Here is a 21,445-nt window from a genome sequence, read left to right as displayed (position 1 = left end):
AATTTGTGTTTGTTCTGTACCCTTCTGTTCAACTGTGAATATCTTTGATTCAGGGACTCTGTCTTTTAACCAATGTAATTTCTGAAACACTTTGCTTATTGCTCTGCACACTGCAGGAAGATGAGATTGAATTAAGAAGAGCCAGGCTTAATCTAGTCCAGTGGCATGGAGCGGCTATCCAAATTGTCCATAGTTTCCCACACTTTGGAAACTATTGAGGAGCATAACTAATCACCAGATCATGCCAGTGACCTGCACAGGAACAGTAATGGTCTTTACCATGGCACCAGAAACTACAGCCTGCTGCTGCGCACGTCATTCTGGCTCCTGTCTACTTATGCTTTCCCGACAAGCACTTGCAGTCTAGGTCGAGTGTAGGAATTCAACTTAAAACAAGCTATTTCCTAACAATTGGAACCAGCCCAGTTTCCATATAAGGAAGACCATGAGAGTTGGGTCTGCTCATTAAAAACTGCATGATTAACAGTATTGTTGCTTAAGCCAGCAGAGCAGCAAGTGGTTTACATTTACAGATGTGTATGTACATGTTGAGAGTTTAGTAGCCCCAACACTGCCGAATGTCTTTTACTTATGAGATTGTTCACCCTCCTGTGAATGAATGTCTAACAAGAGGTGAGGTATTTGCAAGTATTTCTACATATGAATTATTCTTCAAAAATACCAAATCTTTCTTGTCTTGCAGGAATCCAGAAGCCTTGAAGTCACAAGAAGAGAAGGTAGGGAAGATGCAGTCGTACTCATTCCATTCTCACTGTGGGCATACAGATGTAGTTTAAAGTTAAGATTAACTTCAGACTGTGGGCAGCCTGTTCTTTGAAATTTCATGTGACCTGTTCTGGGTGCTGACTACTTGGCACTTGCCTCAGGGACTGCAGGAATGAAAGCCGAAGTTTGCTTGTGAGAACTATGTCTTCTACCTTCAGGTATCAGAGATGGGGTCTAGGGAACTGGCTCATTCACGATAATGTTTGCAATCTCTCAAAAGAAGCCTCACTTCTGAGTGAAGTTTGAAATCATTATTTAATTTAACCTGGTGAAAACTACATCAACAATAAAAAATTGTGTATGGTTTGAGGTATTTCAATAACTGGGAAAAGGTGCCACTGCGAAAAATATTTCTGATTAGATTTTTGCAACTTTAGTTAAGCTGAAATAGATATAAGTAATTCATTTTCCTTTTGAAAACAATTCCACAATGTTTTATTTTCCCTGCCAGAGTTCCTCTAGTGCATTTGTTTTCTGATTACTGAGGTAAATACATATGGGTGGTAATTTATGAAATCTTTTAGTGGAAATTGAAGTTAGTCTTATTTGCTTTCAGTGATACCTAGTCTCTAATAAGAGAGTGTCTTTTGTACGATTTATGGAAATCACCACCAGTCATCCCTTTATTTCAGGGATGGGAGGATGAAGTTAGGGATCAAAGTGAGTTCTCGGTCTGGGGTCTGGCCTTTGGTTTTAGCTATAACCACACCTCCTTCTTGGTGGTATTGTCTCCAAAAAGAGCACCAATCATTAGAAGTGAGAAAATACCATACTGATTTTCAAATCTAAAAACCTTGCCTCTTGGTTAGTTCTTATTTTATGCAACACAGTGAAAAACACATAAGGGCCATGTTACTGAAGTGTGTCTCTAGACTTCAACTTTCCATACTGTCTGTACTGATGGGTTGATAGAACCAGCTGTTTGCTGCTGTCTGCGGTACTGAAATCCTGGATACAAAGGATCTGGTTAATCTAGCTCTAGGATGAACTTTCTGGCTTTCACTCTCATTCACCATTGTCTCTGGTTTTGGGCTCAGTGTCCTCTGAACTGCATCCATAGCATAAACCACATCGTTTGGACATCAAAATCAAATGATATTGGATGAAGGTGGGAGGGGCAGGGAAGACCTGTTTCTGATTCAAAGTTGTGTTCACAATGGATATTATGACCATGTAACCTGGAGAAAAATAGCCATTAGGAGACAAGTTGGCGTGAACTTTGGTTTGGAATACTATTCATGCCACTGCTCCTGAGTGTGTGTGACTGGTGCACAGCACTGTTTGCATCATGGAATCACATATAAGCTTAACTGTTTTGGACTCTTACTGTTCTTGTGTTAGAAATGTCTTTAAATAGTAAGGCTAGGATATGAGAAAACCATGTGTATTTTTTCTCAAAGGCATAGAAGACCTTATTGTACCTGAGATTCCAAATTCCTAGAAGGCTAAGTGTCTCAGGATGAGCAAAGGCATGGTTAGGCTGTGTTCTATTTTCCCATAACCCTCTTCTTTCTTGAAGCAGCATCTTTCATAACTGGCTTACTGGGAACATATGCCTTGGGTTTGTACTGGTAAATTTGTCTTGATATAACAGAAACATTTTTCTTCCTTCTGTAAGCTGATGTTTCTTGCTTACTTCTGTCAAAGTTGAGTGTTTGAAAATTCCTGAAATAGCCCAGTGCCTTAATGTCAGTGCTTATAACCTGGCAGGAAGGAAGGAAGAGTGGGACCTTTTAGGTCAGCTCTGAGTATTTTTTAAGTCTGAGATTCAATGGCTTGGGTAGTAAGGTTGTTAATCTTCCCCAGAATAGTGTATGTGTATGGATATAAAAATAGTAGAAGCGCTGTGAATATTTCAATAAGTATTCCTGCAAACACAAATAAGACATTATTGCCTAGCAATGAACACTTAGCTTTGACTTGATCTGGCACTGAAAGAGGAGCAAATAATTAACCTTCTGAATTTTTCTGCCTGGTTTACCAGGCCCAGGAGATCCTTGAAAGGTCTAGAGGGGTAGCCTCTGGACCACAAAACCCAAGATATTTTTCTGTTTTTGTTTTTATGTGACATCTGACTCAGGATATCAGTTCCAACCAGGGTTCATAGCTACACATGGATGACCAATTACAACTTTACACTCTGCAACTTTTGGAAGCTCTTGATTAAGTCTGTGGAGTGAGAAGTGAGGGAGCTCACGTTAGCAGTGGAAATGGAGTCCAGGCTAAGTCACAGTCGTGTTGGAGATCATTAGGGTGACGTGAACGCACCGTGTGCCTCAGATGGGCCCTCTGCCTTATTTCCCCTGTGCTCCTCCCATCCAGTGCTGTCCTGGTTCTCAGACTGCAGCCCGCTTTCTTGCCTCGTGCGTTGTCCCTGCAGCCTGCCTGCTCTTTGTCCCTCGTCTTTGTGAAATCCCACCTCTCTCTTATCCCTTCCAACTCTCTTTCTGAAGAGTTTAGCTTACCCTACTTTACCTGGGAGTTAAGGGCTCCTAGTAAGTCATTCATTTCCTGAGAGCTGAGACCCTCCCCTCTTTCACTCCTAAATTCCTCAAGGTCTTAGCCCGGGGCCTATAGTTGCTCACAATCATTTCCTGAATTAAGTGCAAATTTAAAAATTGCCTTGTATATGTACTTTTCACTCTGATCCTGTCCCAGTGATATACAAGAGAGGCACTGAATCATTTGGTTCTACAGAGGCACTTATAGGAAGAGTTCTATGGATATCCAGATATTCCCAGCTGATGCATCAATGAAAGTGCTCCATGTTCAAATAGGTTTGGTATTATAGGTTGGATTGTGTCTCCCAAAAAGATATTTTGAAGTCCTAACCCAGAATATGTGAATGTGACCTTACTTGAACATATGTGTAATTGTGTAATTATGGCAAATGTGTAATTACGATGAGGTCATACTGGAATAGTATGGACCCTGATCCTTTTGACGGAGAAGGCAATGGCGCCCCACTCCAGTACTCTTGCCTGGAAAATCCCATGGATGGAGGAGCCTGGTAGGCTGCAGTCCATGGGATCGCTAAGAGTCGGACATGACTGAGCAACTTCACTTTTACTTTTCCCTTTCATGCACTGGAGAAGGAAATGGCAACCCACTCCAGTATTCTTGCCTGGAGACTCCCAGGGGCAGCGGAGCCTGGTGGGCTGCCGTCTATGGGGTCGCACAGAGTCGGACACGACTGAAGCGACTTAGCAGCAGCAGCAGCAGATCCTTTTGAGGAGAGAGATTTGAACACAGACACACAGGGAGAACGACATGTCCTAAAGGAGGTACCGAGTAGACTGAGTACATAAGCCAAGGAACACGAAGGGTTGTTGACAATCAGCAGGAGCCAGGAAGGAGTGACAGAGAATCCTCCCCTAGAGTCTTCAGAGGGAGGATGGTCATGCCAACACCTTGATTTCTGACCTCTAGCCTCCAGAACTGGGAGAAAACAGATTTCTCTTGTTAAGTCACTTACTTTATAGAACTTTGCTACAGCAGCTGTAGGAAAGTAAAACACTTGATAAATGCTGGACTCAATATCAAGCTGGTTGTTGTTTTTATTGCAGAATCTCTTAGGCTGTTAAGATGTTAAATAGGACTTTGAAAAGGGAGTGTAATATGCAGCATTTCCCAAACTTAGTTTCCCATGGCATCTTGATTTGCTGTTTTTAGTCATCTCTGCCTGGGCTTCCACGCAGTGCCCTTTGCAAGCCCTGCTCTAGAGAGTCCACAAAGAGGGACTGCTTTGAGAGAGCCCAGGACATGCCCCAGCTTGTGACTGTCTTCCAAAGGTGGTGTGAGGAGAGAGTGGTGAGATAGTTATAATGTTAATTGCATCTTAGATATTCCGAAGCTTTCTGAGAGCTTTCATGTTCTTGAAAGCCTTGACTCTCAGTAACCCATAATATAAGCAGAGCAGATGGCACCTTACATGAGACTCCTTCCTCTTCATGCTTATTTTAGTAGGAATAAAGAGTCCTTTGGGCCAAGGTCCCTCTGGACCAATGTCTCTCTGAGACATTGAACCTCTCTCTAATGGGCGGGTGATGATTTGACCTCGCTTCATCACCCAAGGATTTCTAACCATACATGATCACCGCCAAGCCCAAAGAGCTGAGAGGGCCTCTTGGAAGAAAACTTTCTAGGGGAGCTTTGTTTCCAATTTAGATTTGTGGGAAGGACTCTCAGGGGAGCCTGGAGAGCGACAGAGGATCAGATATTGTGGCAGGACAACAACCTTGGGAGGGTGTCTCTTGGTACCCCAATTGGACCTCCTTCCACCTTCAGGGCAGTCTTACATCATCCTCTTGGCCCTGGGCCCCCCTTTGCCAGCAGCACAGGGAAGGCAGATGGCTGCTTCTTCATCGCCTCTCTAATGTAGGTGTTTTTACACCTCCCTCTAGTCACCTACAATTTAATTTCAACTCTTTTTCTGAAGGCTTCCACAAAAGGTGCCAACCTTACCTTGCCGAGACACTCCCATGTCCACTCTGAGGGCTGATGCTGATGATAACCGTCGGGATCCATCTCCCCAAACCGGTGCTTTTCTCTAACTGATCCCATCACACTAAATTACAGTCATGAGAACACTCGAGTGAGCTGAGCAAGCGGCCAGGATAATTCAGCCCTTGTCAGCCATCTCTTAGAGCATGGGGTGATCAGTAAGCTATTGCAGATGTCTGTGACTGTGCTGTGATTAGAGGCTGTGGGTTTTGGGGGTGGGCACCAATGGCGCACTACATTACCCATCTTCCCCATGATGGCTCACCCACACATTCCCGTCTAGACCTGCCTGTCGTGGCTTCCAGCAGGGCTGTGAGGGAGACTTGAGAGGAGGGAGGCTGCTGTCTTCACAGAAAAAGAGAGGGAAGTGACAGTCACACAGCCGGGGTGGCTCTGTCTCCTTAGCAATGCAAATCTCCTACATAAACATGACCTGCCAGTCCTGAGTGTGTAACTAGAGCCTCACTTTGTGAAAACCCTTGGAATTATTCCCTTAATTGGCAGCTGCCTCTAATAGCCCCTTTATAGTTCTTTGCATCTGGGTGAACTTCAGCTATCAAGAATTGCAGTCTGTTTGCCATTAATTTTGATTTTGTTTAGCAGATGTTTTCTGGGTCTCTTGGTTGCCTGCATAATCTATCTTGGTATAATGTAAAGTGGCTGACTCTCTTCGATGAAACAGATTAATAAACTCCTAACTTCTTTTGAGATAACTTCTTTAATGGCTGCAGATGTAGGGAACTTAAAACGGAGCCATCCAGATTTGTCAGTGCCTGGGGTAGTGGGTCCTTTTCCAATCAAGACTGCCATCTGGGGAGAGAAATGGGATTTCCTTCCCTATCCTGCCCCCACTCTATACAGCGGAGCTTGCTTGTTCTCTCCAGCAGTTACTGGGCTCCAAAAAGTTGGGGGTGGCACCTATCTCCTTCAGTGTCTAATTCCGCAGCAGTTGACTTTCTGGAGAGTGCTTTCTCTTTAGCTGCTGGAAAACTGAAATTGTACCTGTGTGTCCCAGGTTGAGTGGGGAGTGGATGACACAACTGGCTGGTGTATTCTGGTTGCATACAACAATTTGGTACCCAGTTTGGCCATGACCAGTTGACAGCAGAATCATACTTCTCTGCTTACTCACAGTGTGACTTGGGGGAGTTACTCAGTCTTCTCTGAAAAAGCTTAGGACAGTAATAGTACAGACCCTTAGTCCTAACTCCGTTGTAGAAACCCAGCTCGCACTGGCTAACGCCTAAACACCTTGTGAAACTGCAGAATCTAAGGGAGGGTGGATGTGGCTTCAAAAACAACTCATATAAGACCTTACACTCATTTTCTTTCCTCCTCTTGCCGTTATGGCCTCTTCCACTCAGCCTTGCAGGCTGGCTCCTGGCAGCTGCTGCTCACAGAGGCCTGATTGCTCACCACTTGAGAGGGTGAAACTACTTTCCTCCAGAGTAAGCGGAGGAAAGTCTGTGAAGATTCTGATTTGGTGGCCTTGTTTCATGAGTCAAGCCCTAAACCAGTTACTGACAAGGAGGGGTTGAAATACTGTGATTGGCCAGGCAAGATCACATGTTCTTCCCTTGGGGATTGCAGAAACACTCTCATTCAAATGCCAGCGAGTGGGTATAGGTTTGGTCCATAGAGGAAAGATGCTGGGCAGCATGCAACTGATACCTCTCACAGCTTCCTGGACACATAATGGCGAGGGATTCAGCATGAAGAGCCCTTGGCCCAGTGTGGGCTGTGGCATCAGTGCACAGTGAGGTTGGTGGTTTTCACTATGGCTATTTCCATACTGTATCTGTAGGTTTGGCCTCAGACAGACAACAAAGAACGTCTCAGTCACCAAACCCATTCCTCTGTCTTCAAGCTGACTTACAGATGATGTTGCAAATCTTAGTCTGTTGACTTTTCCTGCGAAGGATTTTCTGAAATTTAGCCCAGAATCTTGAACTCTCTGTTCAGATTCTCTTATTCTGCAATCAGAAGAACCAAACAGCTCTGTTCTTGATGAAGTCTTTAAGAACTTAACCACAAACACACATAAAATTTGTATTCCCAGATTAAGGGTTTTCTGGGCACTGAGGTCAGAAACTGTCTTGAGCATCACACGCTAGATCCTTCCTATTTCCTTTTAATTACTTCATCATAATAAAACTCAGGGAGTGCAGATGATGGCCTTTCCCAAGGACCAAGCACAGCCTTAGCCAGAGGATTCTCAGGCTGTGGGTGACCCCAAGCTTCTCGAAGATAATTCTAAGTGTCTGGGTATGGAAACACCAGCCTTGGACTAAGCCCGAATGAACCTGAGTTGTCTCTACTGCCTCTTACATGCTCTCCCTTAATCAAGGGTCTTCCAGGCTCTGGGTGAGTGTTTCCTGCTATCACCTGGCCAGTGTCTGCTTTCTCCCTGATTTGGAAGAAGTAGGACCTTGCTGTGTATAGCTCAGGGAGCTACTCATGCTACTGTTTGAATGTGTGTGACACCACGCCTGGTGCCTCAGCGCCCTGGTGCAGGGCGCTGGTGGCCGAGGTCTGCTGCGCTCCAGTAGAGGCTCCCACACTGCCGTGTCGGGTGAGCCCCGGGAGAGAAGGGATCGAGGCCCTTCCTTGTGGGGTCTCCCACCTGGTACACGCAGATCCCAACACACCCTAGGGCTGACCCGGCTCTCTGTCACATCTCCCCTTCTCAGAAAGTAAAATCGCAGGTGTGGGGTTGCCAGATGGTTCAGCTGTGGGCACCCCGTCTCACCTACTGCACTTACTCTTGGCACCGCCACCCTTGAGAGGGCTCCCTCTCCTTAATGACCATCCTCAGGAAGCCACTCTGCTCTTTCTGACACCTTGTGGGTCCCTCAGATAGAAAGTCCTTGACAGGTGCTTGTGCAAATGAAGTGTGTGCTTGTGGAGGGCCTCAGTTGGTCTGGGTGGGGTGAGGAAGCCCTGTGCAGTGAGCTGTGTTGGTGGTGAGAAGTCTTCTTGGGAGTTGCCATTGCAAAGTGTGTCCCTAGGTCCCTCTCTGGAATGGGTGGGGGAAGAGTCACATTATCTGAGAAGTCATACCCCTCAAAGGGTATGAACCACTGCAGCTTCATAAGGACAGTAGGGCAAGCCCCTCCCGAGACGGCATCACTGTGACGCACACTAAGCTGGCTTGTCAAGGCCCGGAAACAGAGGCGATGGTGCTCCCAGTAGACCTGCTGAGATCCCATCCTTCCCCAGGGAGGGAGCCAGTCCTGTCTCTTCTCTGAGATCCTAGCAGTAGAGGCTGATATTTGTCATCTTCTCCCTTTGCCTGGCCCCTAAGCCAGAAGGGGTTTCTCTGCTTTTCAGGAACCCTTGAAATGATCTGTTGCATATAAACTCTGAGGTCCTTTTCAAACTCGCTAAGCCACTTGCCCAGCAATATTAATCTGCTATCAGTGAGCCTCTGGGGTTAATTATCTGTGACTTAAAAATCATTTGTTTCTGTCTCTTTTATTTTATTGCCACTCAGCAGTCTTTCTTGGGAGCAAGGCACAGAATCTAACTGACCGTTGTGATCTAATTCCTTTCTTGTCATCAGAATTAGTTCATCTGTTTAAAACTCTTAAAAAAAAAAACCCCAAAACTTCCACTGCCTTATTTTCAGACTGTGTTGTCTCTTAACATCAAATCTTGACTCTCTCGCCGTCCTCAGACACAGAGCCCAAACGGGGAATAATCTGCAAGGTGATGAGTCTCATTTGAAGGAGTGAGGCCTGGCAGTGCCCTCCATCCTGGTCAGCCCCACTCTCTTCTGGGAGCTGACTGCTGCTGCGCCACTGGCCCGTTTCTCCCGTTGGGTGTGGTGAGGGCTTCACGGTGTGCCCTCTGGTGCAGGCGCTGGCCGTGGTGAACAAGCTGCATGCCCCTGGAGGGCCCCTGCAGTTCAGGCAACGAGGACCAGAGATCCAGGACATTACAACCCACCCTGTGGTTTTCTGCACACTCATTTTTTGTTTATGCTTTTTGGCTGGAACTGTTAGTGGGCCTCAAGAAAATGCTTCAGGGTGTGTGTGTATGTGTGTAGAAAACTTTTTTTGCAAAATGTTGAATTTCGCATGATGTGACATTAGCTTGCTTTGTGCTCTTGGGAAGTCAGGAAACATGAGTCCCAGAAATGAACAAGCACTGACCAGCCACCAGCTCTGTGGGATGTGGGCAATGACCAGCATCCTCCGGGTCCTGGGTGCAGGCAGCAGGTGGCCGTCCGGGCTGGTGTGTGAGTACAGTCAGCATCATTGAAACGTGCATGAGGCTAGTTTACCCGGGTACCTAGGCTGGTTGTTGCTCACCCACCCACTCTCCAGAGGCCTCTGTAGGGAGTTCAGCCCCTGAGTTGCTCCCTCCCTCCTGCAGTGCTTCTGAAGCAATGTCAAGGAACTTGGTTTGGTCATGACTACTTCTAAAAGAGAAATCACTCTGGTAGAAAGGTAAGCACCATTCTTGGGGTTTTGTGAAGGCTTATTGGGTGCTAATGAAAGTTTCCTCAGATCGACTGGAATTTGCTGGATGTGCAGTGACGACAAGGTGTGGTCCCTGCCTTTAGAGAGCATGTGTGTCCATGAACGTGTCAGCTGGGGAGATACAAGAGTTTCCTGCAGACAGAAAAGCAAGAGCTGCCATGTATCATGGCCAGGTGCCTTGTAGGGGGCCGACCCCAAAGCAAGGGAGTATTTGCTCTGTGTACACCAGCACGGGAGCCAGGGGGAACAGCTCCCCGAATAACATGGTGGAAATGATGTTTCGGAGTCTTCTCTCCAAGGGACAGTTAAGTTGGCAGAGGGTCTCTTTTGGGCACACTTGATTAGTGGGATTTTGTTGTTGGAAGTAGCAAAATGCAGTCCAAGTAGCCCAAACAAAAGAAACATCTTGTTGGCTTAGGTAACTGGAAAGCTGGGCAGAGGACGGAGGCATGAGGGGTGCTGGCTTCAGGCAAACCTAACGTAGGGTACCAGGATCTGGTTTCACTCACCTCCCCTCTTGCAGTTGACTCTCCCCATGGTGAGTGCCAACCTCCCTTACACCTCCAAGTCTTCTCCTCCGGAAATGCTACTCAGATTGGATGGGCTCAGGTCATGTGCCCCATCCTGAATCAGTGCCTGAGGCCAGAGGGATGCTGCACGCTGCTGGGTTTAGCAGGGTCACGGGCTGTGCACCTGAGAGTGAGAGGGAGGTAGATCCCCAGATGACAACGGGGGGCTCTTCCCACATAGGGGACATGATGCAGGAAGGTACATGTTATCAGTTACTAAATTATTTCACATCTGAATGTGTGTTACATCCTCCACCCCCAAAGGGTGCTGAGTGCCTCAAAAGCAGGCTTAGGCTAAGCTTCAGGAAGCATTGACCTAGTGTTTCCAGGTAGGGCATTGCTCCCATCTTCCAAGAAGGAAAGCGGATGTGGCTTGGAACCCAGATCCCTGATGACAAATACAGGCCTGTTTGGTTTTCTTAAATCACAGCTGCCTCCAGCAAGGGGATCTCCTGCTCCTTCGACCCCTTCGCCTGTGATAGACATAGCGACCTGGTAAGGTGCAGTAAGCATCCCCTGGCCTGAAATCTGGGTGTATTATTGTTTGTTTGGACCCCAACATATTCTGCTTTCCTTAGCTCTTCAGCGAAAGAGCATAAAGATCAAAAGCTAACATCAAATCTCCCCCCCAGCCCCACCCTTTGGTGACTTTAATATTTACCTCCATGAGGCTTCCAGGAGCTTTATTTTCCATTTTTCATGAGAGATCCTGCTTCTTTCTTGGAAAGGAGATGGTGGGAGCTCTCTGTACTACTGCTTCCAAATGGGCATTTGATAGCAGGCAGGAACACAGATGAGGTGGGGAGACCTGGTCCTTACAGAAAGCCAGTGCTCTTGTTCACCAGCCACTTTTAAGTAAGCAGCTTCTTGTGCTTCTGTGGTCGCTCAGACCTGGGTTTGATCCCTGGGTTGGAAAGATCCCCTGGAAAAGGGAACAGCTACCCACTCCAATATTCTTTCCTAAAGAATCCCATGGACAGAGGAGCCTGGCAGGCTACAGTCCATGGGGTCGCAAAGAGTCGGAGAGTGACTTTCACTTTCACTGATTTTTTTTACTGATAGATTAATTTAGTAGTAAAGGCGTACTTCACTGCTTTAATATAAATTGCTTAGATCGGAAGAGTTCTTAATGGAAACACTTTCACATACTCATCTCTTATTTAATCCTCATAAAAGCCCTCTAACACAGGCATTGGAATTTTATTTTGTAAATAGAGAAAAACGGGGAACCCTTTGAATGCCATAGGAAATTGATCAAAGAATTAAAATGGGCTTAACTGAGGTCATCCAGGAAAGCACATTCCTGATGGAAATTCAGCAGTGTTTGTACAATTCTGATGGAAATGCTCCCATTTGCCAGTGGGGACTCATCACTCTGCAGCTGAAGTACCCGCAGGGTTAGGGTGATGGGCCCCTGCAGGCTGCTGCTGCCAGAGAGAACCAGAGACCTCCACATTTAGAAGAAATAGGCCTTAAAGGAGAAAATCACAGGTCTGGAAAAAGAGTTGTGGGAGTGAAAATAACATCTCAGTCTGTTTGTTTTACTAATTTTAGCATTTATTTGTGCTCTCTTTTTGCTGGAAGCAGCATTCCCATCCAGCTGCTTGGCTGCTTCATTTGAATTTTTATTATTTGTGTGAATCACTGCATATTTGGGCACAAAATGGGAGTCCTGTGGCTAAGAGGAGACATTTATCTGACAGGGTCAGATCTAATCTCATGCTTAGAAACTTCAGCTGAAAATAAAATGAGTTGGTTTTGTGTTTTTTTTTTTTCCCCATTTTCTTTCTTCTTTTTTTTAAAGACAGCAGATCTGCAAAGCTGTGCCTCACCCCTTTATACAGAATGTACATCTTATACTTGGATAGTGTTACCAGGCCACTTTTTGCTTTCAAAGGACTTTCTCATTTGTCATCTCATTCACTACATTTAAGAAAGCTGTGCATCAGGTGGAGTGAAGATACTCTCACTGGTTACTTGATGAGTGGAGAAACATGCTGTTCAGAGGTGGCAAGGGACTTGTCCCTGGTCACACAGCCAGCAGAGGCGGGGCTGGAGCTGTGACGTCAGCTCTGTTCTCCTCCCCACCAGGCTTCCTCTACACAAGTATGAGTTGACAGCAGAAGTTTTCAAATTAAAACACAATGGGAAAGCACATAATTTTCAATCCTGTTATGGTTCTTTTAAGAATAAATTAGTGTGAAGACGACTTTTCTCATCTGTCAGTGTAATGATTCCATACCTTGGTGATTCAGAATGTGTGTGGGGGAAATGGTAAAAGTTAATCATTTTCACAGTGTCTGTCTATGGTGAGGTTTAATTATCACTTGACATATTTCATGGTTTAAAATGATGACAGTTTAAAATAGAGCCAGGGAGAGCCAGAAAATCCATTCATTACTGTGTGCCTGGCGCTGCATTCGAGTAACCCCACAAATACAGATGCTCCCCACACAGACGATTCTGCAGCCTGTTCAGATAGCTACAGATGTCCCTGGAACTGAAACCTAAATTAAGAACTCCATTCTGACCCTGCTGTCGTCATCCAGAAGGAGCTTGGGTGAATCTAGACACATGGCTTGTTTCTTGGATCATATTCCAGATGCCAGCCTCCCCGATGCTCTCCCAACCCAAACCTGGGCCTTCTGCAGAATTTCTAATGAACAAGACAGTTTGTTGTGATGTGTACTTTGAATGAATGAATGAAAGATACTTAAACTACAAGGGGTGATAAACATGTCCATGTGTCTCTTAGGGAGCTGCATGTCTTCCAAAATGAAAAGGTTGAGAAGCCGCCACCAGTTGTGGTCGTTGTGTAAGAAGCTCAGCTGTTTGTCTGTGTAGGAAATAATTAAATAAGTGTTTCTTTCCCTTGGGATTTCTGGAAGAGCTGCTGCTCAGAGTGGACCCGTCTGTCCAGATTTCAAATTTCACTTTGAAGAGTCTAGGGAGAGGGAGCAGATGAAGCCATCTTAGAAATGTAAATGCTGTTTGACATCTATTAGCTCATTGCTTATCCAGCACTGGCAGCAGGATCCATCAGGATGCCGTTATCATGGATCAGAGACACTCAGAGTGTAGTGAGAGACGTGCCAATGCAGGTCGAGCCCCATTTCGGAGGTCTGAGGCCATTCTGGGTGTGCTCCTAGCCCTCTGGTCCAGGAGCCACCTCTTCCCTTGCCTCGCTCTTTGTTTCCAAGGCCAGTCCCACAGCCAGTCTTCATGACTGCATCCCTACCACCAAACAGCTGCCTGAATGCTCTGCATGGTGGTGGTCATGGCCTCCTTGGGAAGTCTAACTCTCTTTCTGGTGCTGCCATTCATGGAATCATCCCATGATCCAGCCCCACATCTGGAACATTCCTTCAGGGTCAACCATTATTTTCAAAGGTGGAAACACATGCTTGGACAGCAAAAGTGATGGACCTGAAGTCCCTTGGCTAGTGAGTAGCAGAGGAAGGATGTAAGGACCTGAACTACTGTGCATAGACCTCTGGGCTCACTCTGATTGTTTTTCTTCCTTTTCTTCCCACCCTTGGGGCCAGGTTTTCCTGTCTCTCAAGGTGGTGCAGTGTCCAACATATCCTAGATACTCAGCCACCATTTCCTAGTGATGGGCATCTTGGTTGAGATTTCTAGTTAAAGTCTCTGCTTTGATTTTTGCTTAAAATGTTTCTAAAATTTTCTTTTTCTCTTGAGGGAAGGGGACCATGGGGGATGAAATACGTGGTGACAACTCTCATTACTGAAGCCCCCACTGTAAGCTTTGCTGAGTTAACTTGTCTCCACACTCAGCTGTCCGTTGTGGCCCGCTTGTGTGACCTTCTGTTTTATGGATGAGGGAACATGGGCTTTGGAAGGGTTAATGATTTGGCAGGCTGGGTGCTTCAGTTAGTAGGTGACCCTTACATTAACCCTCATTGTAATAGAATATTCAGAGTCCTCCGTGAAGACATGTTCCTGTGTCTTGCTCATGTGGCCTCCCTAGGACGCTTGTTCCGAGGACTCTCAGCTCTCAAGCACATCCTCAAAGCCATTTCTAAATGGTCATCCCTTGAAAAGCTTAAGATCAGTCACCTCTGTGGCTGCCCCTGATGGGAGAGGGAGCAGTGTGGAGGACTGGTGGAAACAGACAAATGTCAGGCCAGATACCATGAAACTCAGAGTAGAGGTGAGGATGCTGGCCTAGGCTATTATCTTGGACGAACCTGGGCTTCCGCCCTTTTGATATAGACAGTGTACTGCCACCAGGCTCTTTCTCCCCCAGACCCCCAGGAGCCTAGAGGGAGAGTTCTGTTTTGTGGGCCAGGATACTGGATGGCAGAGACTGAAAGGACACTGTGGTGGGAGTTCAGGGCCCGGTGGGCGTGTAGGGCCCGGTGGGAGCAAGAGACTTGGCCTGGAGGCTGCCTCGTCCCGCACCCGGTGGGTCCTGGGAATTCTGGGCCTCTGCTCCTAATTTCAAGGGGCTGAAAGGACTTTTTCCCTCCATGTGCCTCCCCTGTCTGCTGTTAATACCTAAGCCCACCATTACTGCGTCAATCCCGTCTTTCCTTGTGAACACCCCAAAGTCCTTTTGAGTCCTGAAAAAGTCCCAAAACTTGCAATGAGCCATGTCATACCCGACCTGGGCAACTCACCAAGCCTGTGTGCCTCTTTGTCAGAAAACGAACACAAGCTTTTCCTAAGACCCCTAGGCCCAGTGTCGGTTCCATATTTGTTCTGTGTGACAGGTCTCAAACTGGTGTTCTGTGGACCAGAATCATCTGGTGGTCATATTGCTTGATTTACATAGTGTTGACCTGTAGGGGGGTTGTTTGTATTTCTATTTTAATATGAGTAAGTTGTCAGCATTTACTATAAATAAATAAATAAGGAAATTTTACTAACAGATCCAATCAGGAAGATTATCTTGGAAAGTGAAATGCTTTGTTAACTCTGGGCCATGTGACTTCTTGGCAAGAATAGGCTGGAGTGAGTAGCCATGTCCTTAGAGAGTGCACACACTTTCCTGTTTGCCACAGTCTGCACTGCTCCCCTAGTGCCTCCTTGAAACTGACATGGAGCATCAGGTGCAGTTTTGAGAAATCAATAGGAACAAGTTGAAATGCCAAAATAACCATGATCATTAAGTTACCTGAGTGGCCTGTGAAGGCACTGGGGTTTTTAGTCCTTGTTTGGACTCAGATACAGGACTTGTAATAACAGCACAGGAGAACCTGATGTCAGTAAGGGTGGAGGTGGGAAAGAGCAGGAAGCAAGGAGAAACTTAGTGTAAAGGCTGGAGTCACCCTTATCTACTCAGCCTCTCTCCAGCATCTCTGATGAAGCTGGTGTCTACAAGTAGGTCCCTGATTTAGACAGTTAAGTCTTGCATTAAACTATTTTATTTTATGGTATTTATTCCTTGATCTGTAAACATTAACTGGGCTATAAGTCTGCAAGTGAGTTTCCAGCTTGGTAATTAATACTTGTGTCTCTTCATGTAAGTTAGGTCTTTAATATGGATCAGTTGCTTTAAGCATTTACAAACATTCCACATATATTGTAAAGTAATTATTTTCCAAAGATATTTCCTACTGATATTTCGTTACATCTAAATATACATTTACAGTACTCAGTAGACCAGAATAGTTCTGATTTATGTATTTTGGTTCACTGGGTTAAAAAAGATATTTAAAGTACCTTTTAATCAATGTCTTTATCCCAAAGATTCTCTTGGCTCTTCCAGAATCAGTTGCATGGTGTTGGAAAAATAATAAACATGTTGTATTCTCTGCTGATTTAGAATTTAATGAGAGATGACATCTCAGCCTGATAGTGAGCATGGCTAACTTTTAATCTGGGCTGTGAAGTATCCTAGAGCTTGGGGAGCATATTAACTTCCTCTGTGTGATTTTCTTAACATGCAAAACTCGGTTGATAAACATTTGCTGCCCTTGTGTGGTGAGAATTAATGCTTGCCGAGTAGCAAGTACTGTTTTAATAAAATGGCCTTAATTGTTTGCTTTGTACATTTTCTGCTTAATTATTTTTATTATTTTTCTTGCCTCTGCAGTTGGTAGTTACTGGGTTCTCATTATTTCTGTAATAGGCATTTTATAAAGGCTATCTTGTGACTTGTCCTCCCTTCCATACTTGTTTTTCCCCCGAATTGTCATCAGCAGAGACAAGAAGCAAGCAAACATCGCTGGCTCTCACAGAGTTGGAGCTACAACTCGTGGCCCACCCCTTGCCTTTAGGAACAATGCTTCCCAATTTGTTGGCTGCTGTGCTGTGAAAGGACTCACATGAAGCCAAGGAGATTTACTAGAAAAGCACCATAATTAACAGAGGGCAGGATGTAGGAGGAGAGGAGCAAGATGTGCCCTTCTAGTCAGGAAGAGGCGTAAGTGTGCAGGGACCACATCATGGGAAATACTAATTACATCAGAGGGCAGGAAGGCCATCCCCGCAGTGCAGAGCGACCCCCAGTCAGTTCTGCCTATCAGCTGGCCCCTCTGCAGCATTTCCAACCACCATTACCTGGGTACTTTCTCCTACTCTTATTTCTTATATAGTCTCACATAATTTACCAGGATGTTCTCTAACTTTTCTATGTGTTTTTTCAAACTTACGTAGCTAGGCATTCTGAGTATGACCCAACTTATTAGCTATGTTATTTTGGACAAGTTGCTTAATCTTCTGTGCCTTGATTTACTCACCTCTAAAGTGGTAGTGATAATTCTATCTCATGGCACTTGTATGGATTTAAATACGTAATTAAAAAAAAAAGCATAGTGCTGACCCATCTTGTGAGCAGACTCCGTGTTTGCCAGTATGGTTAGCTGTTATTCACCCATGCTAGGGCTGGGCTTGGCTGGGTTATGTCTTGTAATTCTAAGTGGGCCTATAGGAAACTAGGACATGTGCAGTGAGTACTTGCTGAAATGAACTGGGTTAGACAGCCTTGGATTGAGTGGACCTAGTTACTTTCTTTCATCAAACTTAAGTAATCACATTTACCCACTATTTCAGGAAGAGTGGGCAATAATAAGGTGAAGAGGTTAGAACTATTTGTGCAGGCTTTTGTTTCCAGCTGTGTGGCTAGATTCCTTAGCTGACTCTTTCACTTAAAATAATTTAAATGATGGATAAAACATTTAAATAAATGTTTTAGTGATGCCAGTGAGAAGCAGGAAAGTGGAGATTTCCTAAGAGGTCACAAACAGTAAAAGTTGAAAATCAGAGCTCTGAAGCTGCCTTGTGCTTTGAGGTTGTTCGCCGAATGCAGGTGACTTTGAGCTTTGAATGTTAATGATGTCAAGAGATACGGGAGAGGGACTTCCCTGGTGATCCATTGGTTAAGACTCCAGGAAGGGGAACACATGTAAACCCATGGCTGATTCATGTCAATGTATGACAAAAACTATTACAATATTGTAAAGTAATTAGCCCCCAACTAAAGTAAATAAATTTATTAAAAAAAAAAAAAAAAAGACTCCATGCTCCCAATGCAGGAGACCTGGGTTCGATCCCCAGTCAGGAACTAAAATCTCACATGCCATGCAGTGTGGCCATAAAGGTTTAAAAAAAGAGAGAGATGGGGGACAGGAACAAAGCCCAGGACATGTCAGTCAGGAAACCCATACTGAAGCCTCAAGAGGCTGCACGTGTTGTGTGAGGGTAGATGATAAACATGCCTGTCACCCCTTAGGGATGAGTTAGGAAAACTGCCTGCCCCCAGACTTGGTGCCAAGGGAAGGGTCAAAATATCTCTTCTGACAACTAGAACCACGAGCTGGGTTTTCAGTGGAATTCATATAGCAGACATGTCTGAAAAGACCTCAAGCCAAGAATTGAGTTCAAAGCTGTCCTGTGGGTAGCACTCCCAGGCACATGGTAGAGGGAATGCAAATCCTGTCTAGAAGAACCTTCTTCAACAGAGGCCTCAGATGATTTTGACAGGTTGCCATCCAAGGAATGTGAGCTCACAGTCAGAAACCAAAACACATTTTAAAAAAATTTAAAGAGACACCAAAGTTAAAACCAGTAAAAACAGAAGTTTGGATATTAGAATTAACAGGCACAGCATAAAAAAAATAAAAAAAGTAGAATATCTTATAAAGATATATTTTAAAAAGGACCTGAAAATATGAACAAAGAGTAAGGCTGTCATACATGATCTTGATTATTTAAAAAACAGCCAAGTATAATGTCTGGGTGCATGCATGCTCAGTCGTTTTTGACTCTGTGCAACCCTCTGGACCATAGCCCACCAGGTTCCTCTGTCCATGGGATTCTCCAGGCAAGAATACTGGAGTGAGTTGCCGATTCCTTCACCAGAGGATCTTCCTGACCCAGGGATCAAACTAGCATCTCCTGGAACTCCTGCCTTGGCAGGCAGATTCTTTTACCACTGAGCCACCTGGGAAGCCCAGTATAACGTCTAGAAATCAAAAATATAATGGAAACTTTAAAAATCAGTAGATGCAGTTAGTCGTAACTAAGAGAACTAAAAGCAAAGTCTGAAATTGTAACCCAGAGTGCACACCAGTGGTGAAGGGATGTGTTTCTCATGTGTGCACAGAAAGTTTAAGAATCTTGCCACAAGCTAAACCATAAAGCAGTTCTCATAAAATTTCTGCCCTGATGCAGTAAAGAAAGAAATTTAAAAAAGAATACTAGAGATATTCCCATATGTTTGAAGATGAAATACTTTTCTAAGCAATACATGAGTCAAAGAAAAATGAGAATATCTAAGTAAACAATAACAAACATTACATATTAAAATTTGTGGAATGCAGCTAAAGTAGAAATTGGAGGGAAATCCATCATCTTACATACTTTCATTAAAGTAGAAGGACCAAAGTCAATGAATTAAATATCCACAAAGGTAGGTAACGACTAGCGGAGGAAACCCAAGTAAAGGAGAAGGAAGTGAATAACAAAGTATATTACAAAGAAATAATAGAGTTGAAACAACAAATCAACAGAAATGATAAAGCCAAATGCAGATTGTTTGAAAGAACTGATAAAATGGACAAAGCTCTGAAAGAGAATAAGGAAAAATGGAGGGAAGAGAGGAGGGAAAGAGAATAAATATATAATAGGAAAAATAAAAGGAGATATAATTATTGAAGCTGCAAAAATTAAAACCATAATAGAATCTTATTTTCCAATAGATTTGAAAGCTCTGATGGTCAAATTCCTAAAAAAGAAAAAAGTAAAATAAAACTTTGCTAAACTTACTCAAGTAGAAATAAAAAACCCAGTTTATGATCATTAAAGAAATAGAGTCAGACTTCTAGTTAGAAAAAGTCCCACAAAGATGATATCAGGTCCAGATAGGAGTACTAACAAATTATCAAACATTCAAGTAATAAAAATTTCAATTTCACACAAACCATTCTAGAATGCAGAAAAAGTGGGTATACTTCTGAGGCTAGAATGAACTTGATACTCATACCTAGCAAGAATGGTATTTACCAAAGAAAGGCAAGTTTTAAATATAGCTGTGAAAGACCTAATCAAAAATTAGCGAACTAAATTTAGAGGTGTGTTAATAAAAGTTGTGTGTGCATGCGTGCTCAGTCATGTCCGACTCTTTGTGACCCCATGGACTGGAGCCCACCAGGCTCCTCTGGCCATGGGATTCTCCAGGCAAAAATACTGGAGTGGTTTGCCATATCTACTCCAAGAGACATTCCGTTGCACCAGCTGGGAAACCAAATAAAAGATAATGAAACATAATATAATGAAACATAATAATTTGGGTTTATCCCCTAAATTTATATTTAGGTTGCCACTAGAAATGTCCTGATGTGTTTCTTTTCAGCAGCATATCATGGGATCTTGTCAAAAGGATACAGTTGCAATTTGAAAGGACTCTAACTGGCCACATCTCCACAATTTGGGCTCAAACAAGGAAAAAAAAGATTGCTGGGCTTCCCAGGTGGCTCAATGGTAAAGAATCCTCCTTCCAGTGCAAGAGATGCAGGTTTTATCCCTGGGTCAAGAAGATCCCCTGGAGAAAGAACTAGCAACCCACTCCGATCTTCTTGCCTTGGAAATTCCATGGACAGAGGATCCTGGCGGGATACAGTTCATGAGATCACAAAACGTCAGACAGAACTTAGCGACTAAACAACAACAAGATGTATCTGTGGCAGATTTTCCAAAGACAATCACAATAGTATTTCACATTTGTATGTTCTTCTTAAAAGTGCCTTTGAAAGCCTTCTCATTGAGGGGTGTGGCCTATGCTCCTTCTTCTTGAATCTGGGCAGACTTGTGGTATGGTAGAAGTGATACTGTGTGACTTTCAAGGTTGTAAAAGGAATGGAAGCTTCTACCTTGCTGGCTGGAGCACTCATGCTGGAGCCCCGAGCTACCATATAAACTAACCATCCTGAGGTCACTGTGCTATAAGGAAGCCCGAACTAGTCCCTGAGGAGGAGGAGCTACATGGAGGGACCCTGGGACCTCATAAAGAAAGAATGATTCTGCATCAGCCCTCAGCAGCCTCTTCCCACTCTTGTAAAGCTTCAGCCACCATCTGACTACAACTGCATAAGAGCTTCTGAGTCAAAACCACCCAGCTGTACCCTTCCCAAGTTTCTGACCTACAGAAATACTGAGAATAATAAAAAACTTGTTGTTGCTATAAGTCACTAAGTTTTGAGGTGATCTACTGCATAGCAGTAGGGAATCATAATAGATTTGGGGCCTGGTTGTGAAATGGTACCACAGCAAAAAAATCAAAGCATGTAACACTGGTTTGGGGACTGGATGGGAGGAAGAAGCAGGATGGGCCTTGAAGAGATTGCTGGTAAGAGCTCTAAGGGCTTTATGAGAGTGTTAGCAGAAACCTGAAGAGCCTTGAGGAGGCCCTCAGTGAGAGCTTAGAGGCAAGAAAGGAAAACATTATTAAAAGCTGGATGAAAGAGGATGGTTTGGTAATATTGTCACCAGTGATAATATAGTAATAGGAAATATGCCAAATGAATTAAATGATCCAGCTAAACATATTATCAGGCAGAATATCCAAAGTACCCCCTGGCTACTGCTTCCTGTGACGAAACAGGAGAGAGAGGTGAGCTAAGGATGTAAGGAGCTAGGACT

General features: G+C 44.4%; 1 protein-coding gene across 7 annotated transcripts in view; it reads left to right on the top strand.

Moving 5' to 3' along the window:
* FSTL4 (follistatin like 4) overlaps positions 1 to 21,445 on the top strand; it is a 695,167-nt gene that overhangs the window by 321,146 nt on the left and 352,576 nt on the right. For all 7 annotated transcript variants that reach the window (XM_081502830.1, XM_081502827.1, XM_081502826.1 and 4 more), the window contains one exon: positions 704 to 737. In XM_081502830.1, coding sequence (XP_081358956.1) covers positions 704 to 737 — 34 coding nt within the window. The remainder of the gene's footprint in view (positions 1 to 703; positions 738 to 21,445) is intronic.

This window comes from Giraffa tippelskirchi, chromosome 6 (assembly GCF_054371585.1).
Source record: "Giraffa tippelskirchi isolate mGirTip1 chromosome 6, T2T-mGirTip1v1.2.pri, whole genome shotgun sequence".
NCBI classification, from domain to species: Eukaryota; Metazoa; Chordata; class Mammalia; order Artiodactyla; family Giraffidae; genus Giraffa; species Giraffa tippelskirchi.
Note: the sequence above shows the minus strand (reverse complement) of the source record. Positions and strands in the feature narration are given on the sequence as shown.